Source organism: Meleagris gallopavo, chromosome 7, assembly GCF_000146605.3.
Source record: "Meleagris gallopavo isolate NT-WF06-2002-E0010 breed Aviagen turkey brand Nicholas breeding stock chromosome 7, Turkey_5.1, whole genome shotgun sequence".
Lineage (NCBI taxonomy): Eukaryota > Metazoa > Chordata > Aves > Galliformes > Phasianidae > Meleagris > Meleagris gallopavo.
This window is the reverse complement of record NC_015017.2, coordinates 7,543,688-7,560,798: the sequence shown is the minus strand read 5'-3', so window position 1 is coordinate 7,560,798 and position 17,111 is coordinate 7,543,688. Positions and strand designations below refer to the sequence as shown.

General features: G+C 41.3%; 1 protein-coding gene across 1 annotated transcript in view; it reads right to left on the bottom strand.

Annotated features, from left to right (window-relative positions):
* The window catches only part of MYO1B (myosin IB), a 78,430-nt gene that overhangs the window by 24,254 nt on the left and 37,065 nt on the right, over nt 1-17,111 (bottom strand). The window contains exons 7-13 of the mRNA XM_031554280.1: nt 13,748-13,846; nt 13,274-13,377; nt 12,643-12,790; nt 11,578-11,696; nt 10,852-10,938; nt 9,982-10,047; nt 1,853-1,978 (exon numbers count right to left, since the gene is read on the bottom strand). Of these exons, the coding sequence (XP_031410140.1) occupies nt 1,853-1,978; nt 9,982-10,047; nt 10,852-10,938; nt 11,578-11,696; nt 12,643-12,790; nt 13,274-13,377; nt 13,748-13,846 (749 nt within the window). The remainder of the gene's footprint in view (nt 1-1,852; nt 1,979-9,981; nt 10,048-10,851; nt 10,939-11,577; nt 11,697-12,642; nt 12,791-13,273; nt 13,378-13,747; nt 13,847-17,111) is intronic.

Sequence of the window (17,111 nt, the reverse complement as noted above, 5' to 3'; positions counted from 1 at the left end):
ATATATATATATATATATATATATATATATATATATATATATATTTATGTCTACAGGCAACTGCAATCATTTGTAACCTTAAATTAAGGATCTGGTCACTAAAGTAAGATTAAAAACACACAAGCAGATTAGAAAATATTTAGGTAGCACAGATTACTTATATCATTTTAGTTTTAGGTAAAGCAAAATCACAGCTGATCACCCCAAATTCTCAGCCGCATTAAATTCTGCCCCCCACATGAATTGCAATTATCAGTCAGAGATTGCAAACTTGCACAGCTCTAGATGATAAAGTCAAAATTGGGCATGCATCAAAACCAACACTGCAAACAAGTTGTACTTACTGCATTCTGTTGAAAAAAGAAATTACATAAACTGCAGTCAATACTTAAATCACTTCCAAAGAAACACAGAGCAAAAATATCCATTAGCATTTATTTGCTGCACCAAGTAAAATAGCAAAACAGCTTGGTTTTTCTTAATCATATTTCTATTTCACTGAAAACGTGAAGTGCTACATAGATGGTTTATATTATATTTGTGTAGATGCATACGTTTAGATTCAGTCCAAAGACTCCTAAATAAAGCAAGGGATCGAGGCGCATCACCACGTAACACAGAGCATCACTTCTGCATTGTCACATCTCTAAATCAGAGCAGACCTTTTGACTCAAAAAGCCACAAATATAGCCTCTGATAAAAAAACCTTGGTAAAAGGAAAGGGGAATGGGGGAGGTGGGAGAGAACGCTTGAAGAATGAGTCAAAACTTATGTGACACATGCAGATAAGGCCTTCGCTTTAGATATACTTAGTCTGACATGAAAAGACCTCAACTGACACATCACCTTGGCAAGAGGAAGGGTCAAGCACCCCCATCTTCCTGCCAGGTAAACACCACTGACTCAGAAGAACTGTTACCCCAAAAGCACACATTATTCTGATTTCAAGGACAGCAGGGCTTATATTCCCCATGTTACATGTGGTCCTCAGAAGAGGATAGAAACCAGACTGCAAATCCAGCTAAAGCGTCTCACTGAAAGGCCATTAACAATATATTAAAGTAACGGCTAGGTGCTTTCCTGATTTGCTGTGTATCTGTGATATTTATGGCCTGTCACAAAAGGCAAACCAAAATCCACAGAGCTCTTCGGAAATCACTTACTTTAAGCTAGGAAATTCTATTTGACATTGCCAAGCCACCAAGAATTGCTATTCCAGGAAAACAGGCACTGAAGATCAGTCGTGATTTCGGCTTTTGTGTGCAACACAGAGCAAAAAGCTAGCAGTTAATTACAGCACAAAATAAGGGAGAACGTTTGGAATTGCTCAAGTTCTGAAAACACTTAACTCTGAATAAACCAAGAGACATTTGGTAAGCTAACTACTGTTCAGAAAGAGGCATTTCTTTCCACAGATTTTAAGAAGCACTGTGAAGAACTGCTTGGAGTGCTCGTTTCTGGGCAAATCTGAGTAAAAAGATGGAGATTCTGTGAATTTATTCCTTCTTATTATAGAGCTATAGATTTTGATTGCATGAGGGCTTCACAAACCACATGCTGGTGCATGCAAATTGTAAAGAACTGTCCATCACTATTCTAATGATGGCTTCTTGCTTAATGTGGTAAAGATAGGAAGAGGTCTAAAGAACTTTCTTTTTTTTACAGGATGATAAGGCACGATTGGCACCAGCTACAGCACACCAAAAACCCAGCCAGGAGAAACAGACTGGGAGGGCCCTGTGATCTGAAACACTATTTACTCCTTCTGCTGAACGCCCTCCTCAAGTGATAGAGCCTTCACAAACAGTAACTTTCAATCCTCTTAGAAAATTTCAGGAAAAAAAAATTAGGCTAGCACTTCCCAAATATTGAAGAGTTTCTTTTCCAGGCTGTAATTTCGCTGCTTTAATGCTGCAAGCATCACTTCAATCGCTGCTTTTCTTTTATAGCAGCATTTCATAGCATCCCTCTGAAGCCACTGTAAAATACAAAACATAACCTTTTGGGAAGAAAAAAAAACAGTCTCTCAAATGGAATTAAAGGTGCTGGGTAACAGAATGTCACCTGAAGTAGATACAGATCAAGCAACCACCCACAGTTCACTGCATCAACCCTTTATTGAATGCAACGATAAATTCAGACAACTGAAAAATGCAGCGACAAATCAAAGCCTGCTTCAGCTGCTTTTAATCTCACCAATAATGGCACCCTGCTCCCCATTTTATTCTTTATTCACTAATAAGTAGGAATAGGTTCCCTACCTAATGAAGTCTGACTGTAAGCATCCTATTTTCTTGGATCCTCTCCACTATTTTCCATAAGTGAAGAATATTACGTTCATCATAGTGCACAGACTAAACTGTGTCACCAATATCACCACATCTGCAGAATGTTTCTCAACTTTTCCTTCTTAATCTTTCATCCCACCAGTTCTCACTGAGAGCCAATCCCAAAAGATGCGTACTGGCAGCCTACATCCATGCTGACCAAAAGGTGTTCAGTAGCACCTCTTCAAACGTCTTATAGAAACAACACATAAAATGAAAAAAAAACAAACAAACCAACACAAAAAAACCATGATATTTGAAGGAAAACCACTGTTTGCACCAAAACCCAAACATTTGAATTTTTGAGATTGCCTGCTGAAATCAGCCGGAACGACGACATGAAAATAAACCTTTAGATCAATATTGGGGGAGGAAAAAAGAGACAGGTGCTTCTGGTGTAACACGCAGCCACAGAAAGTAACTTTCAACGATGTACCCAGGCATCAGAAGCTCCTGAGCTCCTTCTGCCATAGGTGAGTGAGCCTAGGTAGTTCAGACCCTGTGCTACCACTGGGGCTCCTTATACAACAGCCACGTGGCAAGTGCAATGAAAAAACATCTGTGTGCTTGCTTCAGTGACATGAGTGGTGGAATGAAGGGTGAAACCAGCCAGCAAATTTCATTTATATCCTCCTGTGGTGTCTGGGGATAGAAATTTTTATGCATGACCACAGAGGCATGTAAATGAGATGAAACTATGAAATATAAATGCTGGGAAATGAAAATTAGCAAAACGGGTACCGTGCATAGAAAGAAAATGAGAACAGAGACTCTTGATCTTATACAACAATGTGCTACATGTGACCCAGTTAAAAGTTATTTAAAAAAAAAATTAAGGTTAATGAGAACATGCCATCAATCCCCTACTGAGAAAGTGCTGTGATAGTCTGGGGACAAGTGCTTATGAACAACTCAAACTCCTTTTCTAGGCTACCGTAGTGCTAATGGCACTTAATACTGCCTTAATACTGCCGTTCTCTTTGCAGCCAACATACAAGGGAATGACAAGTCACCAAAACCACGGAGTTTTCCCTTGCAGAGCAGAAGACTGCAATTGCTAAAGACGTGGCAGGACACTGCACTACTCATCAAACCAACAAGCGCTGGGGCCACAGCATTTGATCCTGGTTTCATCTTTCTGCATGCATATATGAACATCTAGGTAATCAAACTTTAAAAAATATCTCATGCAAAACAGCATATGCTCTGTGCTTTTGTATAAATAACTATGTAGCCGAAGAACTGGAGAAGCATATCATTTATCATCTGTAAATATTCTACGCGTTCATAATCAAACTGTGTTTCAAGGTACCTAGCAGAAGAAAGTAACAAAGATGGATGCCCAAATGTCCTCATAGCCAGCATCAATTTGTACCGATGCCATTGCTTACAGGTAGAGAATCAGGCACTCCTGCTCACACCCGTGGTCTCCGGACACAAAATCTGGTCAAACTAAATGTAGAGCTAAAAGGGCATGAAACTGAGGTGAAGCCAGTGCATACATTGCATGTGCAACTCATGGGAAAACCCAGATACCATCACTTCAATCAAGTCAGCCTTATAAATGATAGTTCTGAAACAACAGGAATTACAAACAGGCAAGAACCTACCATATAATCTTATCCATTCCCCTGCTAAGACATAATTACTGAAGGAAAAAATGTTATTTCCATAGCCTCAAGCAGAGCACTTGTGTATGTTTGCTTCAGCATTTCAAATATTTCCTCTGTTGAAAGCAAACAGCCAATGGGATTTGCTTTATAAACCTGCATTTCACAAAATAAGCCTCTCTAAATACTTGAGGTATAAAGTGATTAACTAAATGGCGACTAGCTTCTGTTTCAGAACACGATAGTATGCAAGGAAATGACTGCTGTAACTGTATTTTAAGGTCTCCAGAGCACCCAGGAATCCACCCAAGGGTCACCCTGCAAAGCTCCCTATTCCACATTTGCCAGCAGCTGCAGTTGATCAATTCTTGATTAAAAACTCCATTTTCTTCTTTCAGTGCAAGGCATAGTGCCTAGAAGAAATTACGTTTTGGAGATTATTAAAGCAGCAGGACAACAGATATCTGCAGCTGAGATAGAGTTGAAGAAAGATGGGGAGAAAGGGTCCCCGCAGCCTAGAAAACTGAAGATAACAGAAGAACCCAATAAGCCCATTTTGTCCATGTGCTTTTCTCTCTACTGAGTCTTCATTCTAGTTATTTGATGCTTCTCCAGTAAAATCATCCTTAGAGAAAAACATCTCCAGGCCAGCAGCAGTCTCCCCAAGCTCAGCAACTGCCCTTTCTTTCATTTAATAAGCAGGACACCAGCTGGCAAAGCAACTGTGCCAAGCTGTCGTGTGGCTTTATGGTAGAAGCGGAAATAGCTTCCCACTTTTTTCACACCTCAAACGTCTCACAAATGTCTCTGCAATGTTTACACTTTTGCTTTACTGGTTGCCTCCCTCTAAAAAAGCTAATTATCACAACTGCAAATATGTTCATATAATGAAATGGTATTCATGTTTGTAACGACATTTCCTCTATAAAGACATCAGCACACGTGCAGCTGTGCAAGCAAGGTTTCTTTACATCACCACGTGGGACTTTTATAGACAAGAAACAAGCTAACTGTGCACAAGTGATCATCCTCTGTACTCAACACTGGTGAGGCTGCACCTCCAGTACTGTGTTCAGTGTTGGGATCCTCAATACAAGAAAGACAACGAGGCCCTGGAAAGCATCCAGAGAAGGACAACAAAGCTGTGAAAGGTCTGGAGCACAAGTCTGATGGGGAGCAGCTGAGGGGACTGAGACAGTTGAGTCCGGTGAAAGGGAAGCTCAGGGGAAGACCTCACCGCTCTCTACTACTTGCTGACGGGAGGCCGCGGTGAGGTGGGGGTTGGCCCCTTCTCCCAGGTAACAGCACTAAGATGAGAGAATGGCCTTAAACTGCACCAGGGGAGGTTCAGGTTGGGTATTAGAAAAATCTTCTCATAAAGAGTGGTAAGGTTTGGAACAGGCTGCCCAAGGAGACGGTGGAGTCACTATCCCGGGAGATGTTCAAGAAAAGGGTAGATGTGGCACTAAGGGACAAGATCTAGAGGAGTCACAGGCATGGGATGACTAGTTGATCTTAGTGGTCTTTTGAACCTTAATGATCCTATGAAATAAATAGAAGCACTATTGTAGTGTGTCACAGACTAAGAAATGGACCTGCTTTTGCTGCTGGGGGAGTTGTTTGACTGTTTTTTGTTGGAGATAGTTCTACTTACCACGGAGTTTTACGCAGAATTTGGTGTATGCTATGTCCTCACACGTTCTCTGGGACATGGATCAAAACAAGTTGGACCTGCACCACCCTTCAACCCAGCTTTGTTGTGCCAACAACTCTTAGCCAGCAGTCAGATGAAGCACTTGCACTGCCCCAGACCAACACTCAGAGGATCCCCAAGGGCCACATGAAGCCCTCCCTTACACTTCTCAGCACATACTCCAGCCCCCTTTCTCACCCAGCTGAAACCAGGGCCAAGCACAGCACTTTCTGGCACATCTCAAGAATAAGCCTGGTTTGGCACCTTCATAAAGCTGCGCTCCAAATCATTGGCTTCAGCTGGAGGCACTTTTCAGTGCCTGAAAGTTTGGAGTAAAGCCTTTAAGCCAACTAGCACAGACATCTTTATCTCTAAAAGCCAGGCAGGATGAAATATTCTCACTTGCTCCACAACATTCAGTTTTACATACTCTAGCCTTCATCAATGGAAAAAGTATACAGGACATCACCTCAGTTTCAAGTAAAGTATTCAATCCTTGCAGGAGAAGTCGGGACCGACCCTGCTGCTCTGATGAGCCCTGAAGCACCTTTCTCCCACAGCCCTCACCTGCACTTCCTTCTCACAGATGCACCCTTCCACAACCCCCACCTCAGCATCTTGCCCCAAAACACAGCTCTGAATAAGGAAGGAGGCCGTAATCCCCACCCCAACCAAACCCCAGGCCAGGCTGCAGGCTCGGGACGTGTATGGTTGCTACAAATTGTAGACTGACACTCTGACAGCCCTTATGGCCAAGCTCCAAGCTCCTGCAGCATCACACAACCACCCCCGGCCACGCAGCCTGCCTTTTCACATCGACTCTACTCCTTAATACCTGCCCACAGACCCTTTGTGCAGAGATGCCAACATTTCAGCATTCAGCTCTCCAAACACTCAGACCCAGCAAATGGCTTACCACAAAGGGCATGGCAGAAATGAAGAATAAACACAGCTTTGTAGCATCTATTTTGCAATCATTTAGCTGAGCTTGCTGCTCAAATCTGCCAGACCCACAGAGGCTGAGGATTATCAATAGATTTAAATTGCCTAATCTGAATTTTTGGACAGCTGAGTCCTTAAATCTGTGTTCTTGGATGGCCTTCAGGTTTGTCTGAAAAAGGTTTCTTGTGATTGCCAAAAATACTAACCGTGTCCAAAGCCCAAAGAGTAGAAGCCAGCACTATCATCACAGCATTCATTATCTTGCCTTTGCTAGGCTTCAAGAGCCTTCCAGTTACTCTGTAGGTAAACTTCAGCTTAAGTTAAATGCAGAAAAAACAGCAGAGGGCAAGTACGGTCAGCTTTCAAAAACAGCTCAAAGAAATGCCATATTTATATCATTTAAATTATACAATCATAAAATCATAAAGGTTGGAAAAGACCATTAAGATCAGCTAGTCCAACCATCGCCCATCCCCACTGTGCCACAATTCCCCTCAGAGCCACAGTTGCTTATAACAAAAAAAGTCTGCAGTCGTTATCATTAGGTGAAGTGTAGGATGCTTGGTTTTGGTGTGTTTTTAGTCTCTAGTGATCCTAATGGGTAACTATAATAAGGCCAAAATGAGAAATAAAGAATAAATCAGTAAGGAGGCATCTTGCTACTTACTGCAGCAGCATTAATCTTCATGGGCAAGTATTTAGCATAAGAATAATTCTTCCTACTCCTGCTATGATTTTTGATGCACCCCGTCCTCACCCCAAATCTGTTTCTTTCTAGTTGTGATTGTGAATTAGGACAAAGAGGGAGAAAATACGTCTCAGTCTGTGAGTCTCTTAGGTCCCTTTATGCTCCTTTATGGAGTTAAAGGTCAAAAAACAGACAGTAATGACAAGCCTAGCTGCTTGCTGAGTAAAATCATGTCTAAAGCAAGCCTTTTTATCTTCAGCATATCAAACAACTTAAAAGATTAAAACCTACAGACTTTTTTCAGTTTGTGGTTATAAGCCATTTATAACCAGATGCATAAAGTCACTGCCACCAGCTACACTTCAGCTAGCCATCCGAACGTTTAGCAGTCATGTTTACAAATGCACCACACAGAAAGAAACTTGAAATTCCTCCACACTTCTTATGAAATAAATCTCAAGCTATTATTGATTTTCCCTCAAGGTGCTGGTTTGTCCAGCATTGAAATCTCATTCATTTATTGGTGGGTTCAACATAGTTAATTTTAACGTTATATTTCTTCTGTGGTTACTTGAATCTTCAACGATCGCTCGGTGTTTCTAAGTGCCTTCTGAACGTGTTTAATAATTTTTGTGAGACTTGAGCATTTGTTATAAGGCTCAGTGTACAAGTATTTGCCTGATATTCTCTGTCTATGATGACATTAGTACACGTGCAATCATTCAAGTGACCGCAAGAGCAGCTACGCTTTGTTTGCTCATCACTGACTTATTTTACTCAACCTAAGGATTATGACATAGCATCACCTTAGCTGCAACAAGAGCCGCATAAAAAATGAATTTTCTTTTACTTTGAAAGAGTATCTTCGCTTTTGATTCAGTTGAGAATAAGTCAGCAGTTTCTGATTATAAAATTAACCTGTTTGGAAACACAGGAATGTCCAAATTGGTAATACTAGAAATACAGCTGATGCAGGATTTTCTGATGGTTTGTTTTCCCATCACTTATTCTTTGAATTACAGCACTGCCACACAGTCGCAATACTGATAGTTGCACTCTGTGACTGTAATAACTCCAGAAACCTAAAATAATGAGTTTTTCCTTCAAGCATCTCAACGATAAAATATGGCATAATGTTTCTGACATACTGTCTGAATCCCATTTTCCACGTTCAGAAAGAATTCCACTTATTTAGGTGATGCTGGACCAAACTGCTTGAGTAGCGCTCCTACCAGTCCTTAGTTCATGAGCAGAACGTTCCCATCTTATATATTTCAGAACTGTCTTTCCCATCTCCTCCAGTAGAACCCATTCTCATCATCTAAAGAATGAACAAAAACTTTCCTATATTATTTTGACACTTTTTGTCTGAATTGCCAAGGCTACCTTTTAAGGTAAAAGAGAAAAGCCTTGTTTTTCTCATTTTTCTTCTGGAAAATGACTTACTTACGACCTCCCGAGAAGCTGAAGAACAAAAAAGGAAGTGGCATAGGAGGAACAAGATTAATTTAGCCTGTTTCTGCAGCACCGTCCCTCCAACACCATAACTCAGTTGGCTTGTCCACTAGTGCAAGCTTCTAGCATCCACCTCCCCCTCCATGCCTATCCTCAAATCAAACCGAACAGAAAGCTAATGAAAGCAGGGGTCCTGCCCCAAGCTACCCGCAGTACCACTGCATTCTCCAGCTTGTTAAGAGTACACCAAGGACCAGCACCAGAGATCTTGCACCAAGACCTGCACTCAGCCACATGACCGCTTGCAATGTGTTTTCAGAAATATTCTCTCATGTTTAACACAAACAATACAAACCTCGCCGAGTAAACCCTTGGAGCAATTATCACCTTTGTTTTTCCTCTCCATAGAGTTATTTTGATTTGCACACACTTTGATGTTAGGCTTCTGAAATTAAGCTTACACCACCCACCCATACACAATTACTCTTCTCTAAATTGTTCCCATCTTCTACACCGTTTAAAGATGCTCGCTGGATTTTCAAGAGAGATGTAGGGAAACGGGCAAGGGCTCAAAGTTTTCTGCTGATCTTTCTCCTCAATAGAGTTCCCAGTTTAAATAGTTCTTCCCAACCAAGGCTTATAAATCTCTCAAAATAAACGGGCAGAGTAAGATTTATGAAGACTCCTTAACCCAATTAATAATTCCTCGTCGATTGTTTTTGTTTCAGAATATCAGCAGACCAAAAATACTATCATAAACAAACAGCAGTGAGCCACAGGTCACGAGCTAGGAATCGGTACAGAATATTTATGTAGGAGAACCAAGATGAAATGGAATATTATTCTTTGTTTGATTTTGACAGAGAGAAAAAATAAAACACAATAACAAAATGTACAGGTTTTGGTTTGCTTTTTTTTTTTTTTTTTTTTAAAAGGAGCAAAATTTGTTCAAAGGCATCTACAAAACACCTCAGGGCAGAACTGCCAGGCTTCTCTCACGCTCAGAACGTATGTCACAACAAACAAAATCCTTTTATTTTGTTACCATAAATATTTATTTACCTATTGTGTGAAAACACAAGTTTGGCTTTCATGAATTTCTGGTTTGGTTGCCAGACATGCAAAGACATCTCTCTATTTTGAAGCGTTTTTTGGTTAAGTACGACACGCTTGATTCAAATTCCGTGTATTCCCATAATACATTCATAAACTATTTGGTTTAATAACAGCTCTCGTGTTAAACATTTACTATTATAAAGGTCTTACCTCAAAAATTTCAAAGCCGTAGATGTCCAGCACTCCCATCACCTTCTTTCTCACTTTTGTTTGTGCCTTTAAAAAACACAAAGCAATAAATATGTTACTCTTCTGTACATTTCATACAGAGGAGTCAGGAAAACTAATGTGTAAGTCTATATAAGCAGGTTGTGTAAACTAAAATGTTAAACGTTGCTTCTCAAAATACACTTAAGTCATGGATTTTTTTTGTTTTGTCTTTGTTTTCTAGTTATTCTGCATCAAAACATCAGGTAGTGTACTGGGAGTTCAAGTGTTAACGCTCCAATTCCAGGCACCTATTGCTATACATCACTGAAGTCATGGGATCTGGCCCTTCCTGGTGGGGCGGTCTCTTAGTGCCTGGCAGTGGGTGCTGGAGGTGCTTTCCTGGCCGTTCCAAGCTCTTCAGGTTTGACTCGGTCTCGGGAACTCTCTCTCTCTCCTATCTTATTTGATTTATTAGTCTCGATTTCAATCAGATTGTATTATATTGCGTTATCTTGTTATCATAGTTAGTAAAATAAGTTTTCCTCCATAGATTGTTGCCGCTGTTGTCTTCTCCCTTCCTTCCTCCTTCCCATTTTGTGGGGTGGGGGGGAGGGCAGGGGCCTACTGCCCCCCTGTCACGGGCATAAATTGATGTAGTTAACTCCATGACAGGTTTTTGGGGGAGAATGCGGGTGAGTTTCTTCGTAAGCTTACAACAGAGCAGACAGCAATGTCTGGAGCTGTGATACAAGCATTCCCCTGTACTTTAAGACCATACACCAGGTAAAATGAAATGGGCGAACAGTTTTCTCATCTGCTTTAATTCAATTCCATTCTGTTGATTTTCTTACGGTCATAGAACAGCAATACCTTAATGCTCTCGTTGATTCTGGTAACAAGCCAGGAAAAGAGGCGACTGTATAAATTCTTAGCCAGAGCATCGCGAGCATAATATGCCTAAAGAAAAAAGAAAAAAAACATCATAAATGCAGGGCTTGACACAAGCTTTGAACAGAGTGCGTGTGACTTGGGCAGTGGTGCCTCTGCCTGAGCAGGCTCCTGAGCCAGTGCGGGCTGCCAGGAGTTTTCAACAGCATCCTTCCACCCTACTGGCACAGGCAAAAGTTGCATCCCCCACTCTGATCCTAAGCGAAGGATTCAAGCAACTGCAGTCTGTGAAACTGCATTCCTGCTGGCCTGAGCTGATGAGACACAGGTGGCAATCAGACTGGCTTTGCAGTACTCAGAAAGATAAATTCACACTGGCAGCAGAAGTTTTTCAGCTGCCTGGGGCACACAATCCATAAGATGCTCTAAATAAAAACAGTCTGCTTCACCACAATACTTTCAATACGTGCTTTGTGCAGAACTGCTTCAGTTTTTCATCCTCCACAACATTTTCCATTTTTCCGACGTAATTAACACAGAGAAACAATACATCCAGCCGCCTGAACTGCTGAATCAGAATGCATTTACACTAGTGATTATACAGTACAGCCTATTAGTTGGGACTTTCACTTGGGCAGCCATGGATTTAGGTAGCATAAATGGCCATTTAAAACAATTATTTCTGTTAAAATCGGGACCTCTTTATACCTGGGCCACATTCAGCGTCGTTGAAACCTTTTCTTGCTTGGCTTCAACCGTCCGGAAGCTGAAAGCTCTCTCCAACACTGACTGGTCTATACCTGTCAGCTCACAGATTTCCTTCAGCTCTAAGGTGAAAAAGCAGGGTGTAAGTATAACGAATCCTCTCATAGTGCTGTTTTTATTCCCCCAAACGATTAGCTTTAAAATAGGTCAGCGTTTTCCCAAAACAGGTTTTCTTCAACTGAAATCTTTCCCATCCACACTCCCTCCTCCTCCCCCACCAAGCACAGTTCTTAAAAAAATGCACAGCACGAGGAAGCAGGATCCAGTGAGTTATGAGCTTTGAAAGCACTTTCTATTTGGATATTTCTGCAAAGAAACTTTTCTGCCATTTGTCACAGACTACTCTTCTTGATGAAAAGCTTTGAAATGAAAATAGCTCAACCTCCAAAATGTATCAACTGCAAAAACACGACATCAGATCACCAAAGGAAGCTATAAAAGAAACACCCTACTGCAAAAACAAAACAGAACAAAGCAAAAAGCCTTCGCTGCAGAATAACCAAGCGCTCACAGAAACGCAAAGTGCCATTCCACATTTCAGAAGAAATCATCAATGAAGTGGAAAAAAAGTAATTTTTAGAATTTCAAACATGCAGTGATACAAATTGCACAAAATTCGAGTCATGTTTGCCTGCAGGTGAGTTTTTGAAGCAATCAGTGATAGGACGAGAGATAACAGCCTTAAGTTGGGCCGTGGGAGGTTCACTTTGGATATTAGGAAGAAATTCTTCTCAGAAGGAATGGTGAGGCACTGTCATGGGCTGCCCAGGGAGATGGTAGTGTCACTGACCCTGGGGGTGTACACGAAACATGGAGATGTGGCACTAAGGGACATGGTAAGTGTACACAGTGGTGACGGGCTGATGGCTGGACTAAATATCTTAGTGGTCTTTTCCAACCTTAATGATTCAACGATTCTACGATACTGTACACCTACAGAAGTCACAAAACCCATAATGAACTTCAGACAAATCAATGCTTTTCTTCCCGTCGCTAATCTCATCTTACCATTTTTATCTTTGATTTTACTTTCATCTAAGCCGTTGACACGAGATTCAGGCTTAAACTCAATGTTTCCCAATTTCAGAACCGCTGCCACCACTTCAAAAACAGACTGTGTTTCATGATCCATGAAACCAACAATCTGCATGGCGTTCTGGAAAGGAAACAGATAACATTATGAGATAAAAGCAACTACTGTTCAAACAGATCATACTTGCAGAAGCATTAGCAGAAATTTGAAATTAGATTTATAGTTAAGTACATTCATAATATAAAGGATTACAGAGGGTTTGGTAATTGAGCTGGCATATTTAGTTTAGCTCACTTCTAGGATCCATATCAGACTGCTGAGAAGAGCTCATGGATTTGTAAAAGCACTATTTGTTTAGCCACTTAAGTTTATAATCCAACCAAACTATCCATAATCAAATAAAGAGATATTGCTGTCTTCTCAAGTGCATATCGTTGCTCAAAAGGACAGTAACTTTTAGAAACTACATTTCTACGACAACCCTCAAATGACTCTAAGATGACCCTGTCAGCACCGCCCAGAGCAAACGGCCAAACTGCAGGCGTAACAACTCTGCACTTCTGTTGAGTGCTTTGGGGTTTACACCCAGCCCCTGTTATTCCTTACCCGAACTGTTCTGAAGTTTGCAGCATCATCCACTCCATTTACTCTGGCAGAGTCCAGGCCCAGGTAGTTGTATCTGCTGAAGTCTCGCTCCAGCTTGAGTTTACCTAATATATCAAATAAAAATACCATTGTAACAGCATGCTTGTTAGCAGCTCTTTTGTCCCCCAGAGTCAGTATTGTCAAGAATGATTTTTATTTAAAACATTCAGTTTTCTTTAGGGATCTTTCAAATTCAAGAGGTTTGGTTAAGAACAGGCTGCCTTCTTTGTCTAGAAGACATTGCAAATGTCTTCCATTCTGACTCAGGTGTCTGGAAAACATCAAACTATACATTTGCTACAGGTATTGCTATTCCTATTGCTAATAACACGACAACAATAATTTGAAAAATACTGCATTTCCCAGAAAACAAGACACGCGTGGAATGGTCCATTAAGGAACTGTATCTGAAAAAGGCACAAGTGTCACACTTACAGAGGAAGTCTTCCGATGCACCAGACAGGATCTGATAGAAAATATGGAAGTTCCTTTCACCTCTTGGCTGCTTAACAACACGAGACTTCTCCAGCAGATCTAGGCAAACAAACAAAACCTCACAGGTCAGGGAAAGGTTTAGCAAAACATTTTCATATGAACATATTGGCCCACTTCACTTCTTTCAGTGATCACCAGTGAATAAGAAAAAATGCGTAAAGCCCAATGCACTTGTAAATGCTGCAGTCTGCGAACTACTGAGAAAACTCAGCTCGTGGGGGTGATGTGCACAACGGCCAGCAGCCAGCGAAACACCACTGCCTGAGAGCAGCATCTTGGGCACCAAAGGAAGTGGCTTTGGAGCTGCACTGAAGGAGCTGCACAGCTGAGTGAAAGTTAATCTGCAGCACTGTTGCATGCACTGTGTGACCATAAACTCTGGACCTTTTTGAACAAACGTTTGTGTTTCCATAACGCAATGATCCTAGTTTCTTTCCACGCCCAATGACAAAGCACAGGTACACCCAAGCAAGAAGCTGTCCCATGCCACCAGCAGTTCCATCTTGACGTTACGATGGGGTGGGGTACCGGTGTGCCCTTGCGCTTTTCCAGGTTAAGGACTAGTTAAAATTTTAACTCACAGACAACCAACACCTGGCATGACGCTCCATTGGAAAGGCAAAGATCAGTCACAGAAGTCTCATCAGCAGCTGGAGTACCACCTTTCCATCCCTGAAGTTGGAGCTCTCCTCGCTGAGCCATGGCTGGAACTCAGAGCCATCCCGTGCCTAACCCAACTCTCTCATTTTTAATTCACAGCCCACAGGAGAAGCACGTTCCCCTCCAAGTGGTGATGCTGTGAACGAGGAAGGAACGGTGAATGTAAGGCAGCACTGAGTCACGCTGGCTGTACAACTTCTCGAGTTAAGTGTTGGAACAGATGGCAGCCAACTTTAATCTCAAAGAAATAAACAACTTCAGCTCCCGCAGTGGCTGCACACACTTCAGGAAACGGCTGTGTTTTCAAAGGATATTGAAGTGATGCAGTTTGCTAAGCGGTTTGGCTTAGCTGTGTTGAAAAACATTCTATATATAAATGGACTCAAACGCCATCATAAAAGCTTAGCTACACATCCTGGCAAAATATTAAATGTAAGCCTCCTTCTGGTTTACATACATGCCTTCCACAGATATGAAAAAAGTTTTCTTAAGCAGATGTTGAACTTAACACGTTATGCTATACGGATAGCTGTCTTGGATTTTCCCCAGTGGATTACTTTATTTATACGATATATTTTTAGAAGCAAGGAGGTTACTAATTAACAGCCAGCTTCCCTAATTTCCAATACTCCATCGGCTGCCTGCCTTCATAATTGAGGAAAAAAGCTCCAGAAACAGATGCTGACAAAGTTGTGTATTTACCTCAACAAAGCAGCAGCTATCGATTCTTTTTAAAGATGCATTCATTGTCTGTGCTGGTTAAAAACAGCTTTTCAAAAGCAGGCATTACATATACTGTATTTCACATACACCACTGCACCACTGTTATCTGCTTGTTAATCATTAAATCACTGGAGGGCTTACGTGGATTAGAAACGATCACATCGTGCTAAAAAGCCAGATATGTTTCAGCAGGGAATCCCAGGTGAAATATGAAAATGTAAAGCTTACAGATATTCTGGGTAAGATATTTTAAGATCCCCGCTTTAGAAAAGGTCCCAGCAAGTGAAACATGTTGACTGTACCACAAAAAGCTATTTCAGACAAAACAATTAGTGTACACATCAAGAGGCACAAGAGAAACCGAGCATGCCCTATCTGCATTACACACTGCTGGAAGGTGGCACTAAGGGACATGGTGGTTGGTAGGTTGGGTTGATGGTTGCACTCCATGAACCTGACAGTCTTTGCCAGCCTAGATGATTCTAGGAATGTACACACACAAATATCATCTTAGGAACAAGACAGACACATGTGGATGAAGCTGTGTGATACAGCTAGATAAGCTACTGCTTATCTACTACAACAAGGAGTGTGTGTGGGTGGGGGGGGGGGAAGGGAAGAGCTATTATTCTCTTTTTTATGCTCCCATTCCTATTAACATGACAGTTTTAATAAAAGGAAAACTAAGTTGAGTGCTGAGGGGTTCTGTGTTTTATTTCCAGAATATTACTCCTAGGTGAAAGCAAAATAATTACACAGCCCTCCAACTGCCTTTCCCCACAAGCACTGTGGGAAAAGTCTGTGAGCACACAAGCATTCAGAAGAGCACTGTCTGCAGCAGTGGTACCCATACACACCATGCAGCACGGGAAGGTACACATACTATTTACTTCACTAAGACAATGCAGATACCATTTACCTTGCTGGAAATGCTGGGGCCTTCACAGAAAAGGAAGACTCAGAGAATTCAGACTTGCTAGATACTGCAGCTTACTTCATCCTCATGACTCAATTATTATGTTTTTGTAGTGTCAAACAAGCGCAATACTACTGAACTCTTACCTACACTCCTATCTAGTCTACAGGGGAAAAAAAAAAATTACCCAGCTGAAGTCATACACTTAATGACTACATAAATCACGTTCATCTCAAATTTTCCACTCCTGGTTTCTTTTATTTTACAACTGTACATCATGTGAATGCCTTACAAATCAGTGCACGCAGAAGCTGTGAGCGACTACGTAATGTACTTTTAATGAGTCCTTATGTATTTTACACCGTCCAAACATAACATCATCTTCAGTTTGGGGACACACTGAGCCTATCTTAATAGACCCTACAAAACTGTTCCATTACAGTCCCTTCCACTTCACTATCCACATTCTGACTTTACTGAAAAGATTTACCCCTCCATTTACGGCACATAAACATTTCAGATCTACCAGCTGCCACTAAAGCCAGGGGATGTTTCTGTTCACTGCAAACTGGACACCATATACAGGCAGCAAGCATTGTCATGGTAATTTTGCCCTCTAGCTCCAGCTCATGAAAGGTTCACTTGTAGGTGAATCCTTGTCATTACAGAGCAGGAGTTCACTGAGGGCACAGGAATCGCTTAAAGGAAGGTCAAGATAGCATCTGTCATGAAGATGTGACTGGCAGACTGACTGGTCTCTGTTAATCCTTAGCAACCTGATAAAATTAGTGGTGTGTTTTCAGTAGCCTTCTTGCTATCAAAATAATCCAGATATTCAACACGTCTGCCTTCCAGTATGGAATGCAGCTCAGTGACATACGTCGTGACCCAAAAAGCCCATCAACTTCATAAGTGTTTGGAAATCAAGCTCATCAGATTCAACTAATAAAGTTTAATCAAAATATTATGATATCTTCACGTGATGTTAACATTGAACCAACAAAT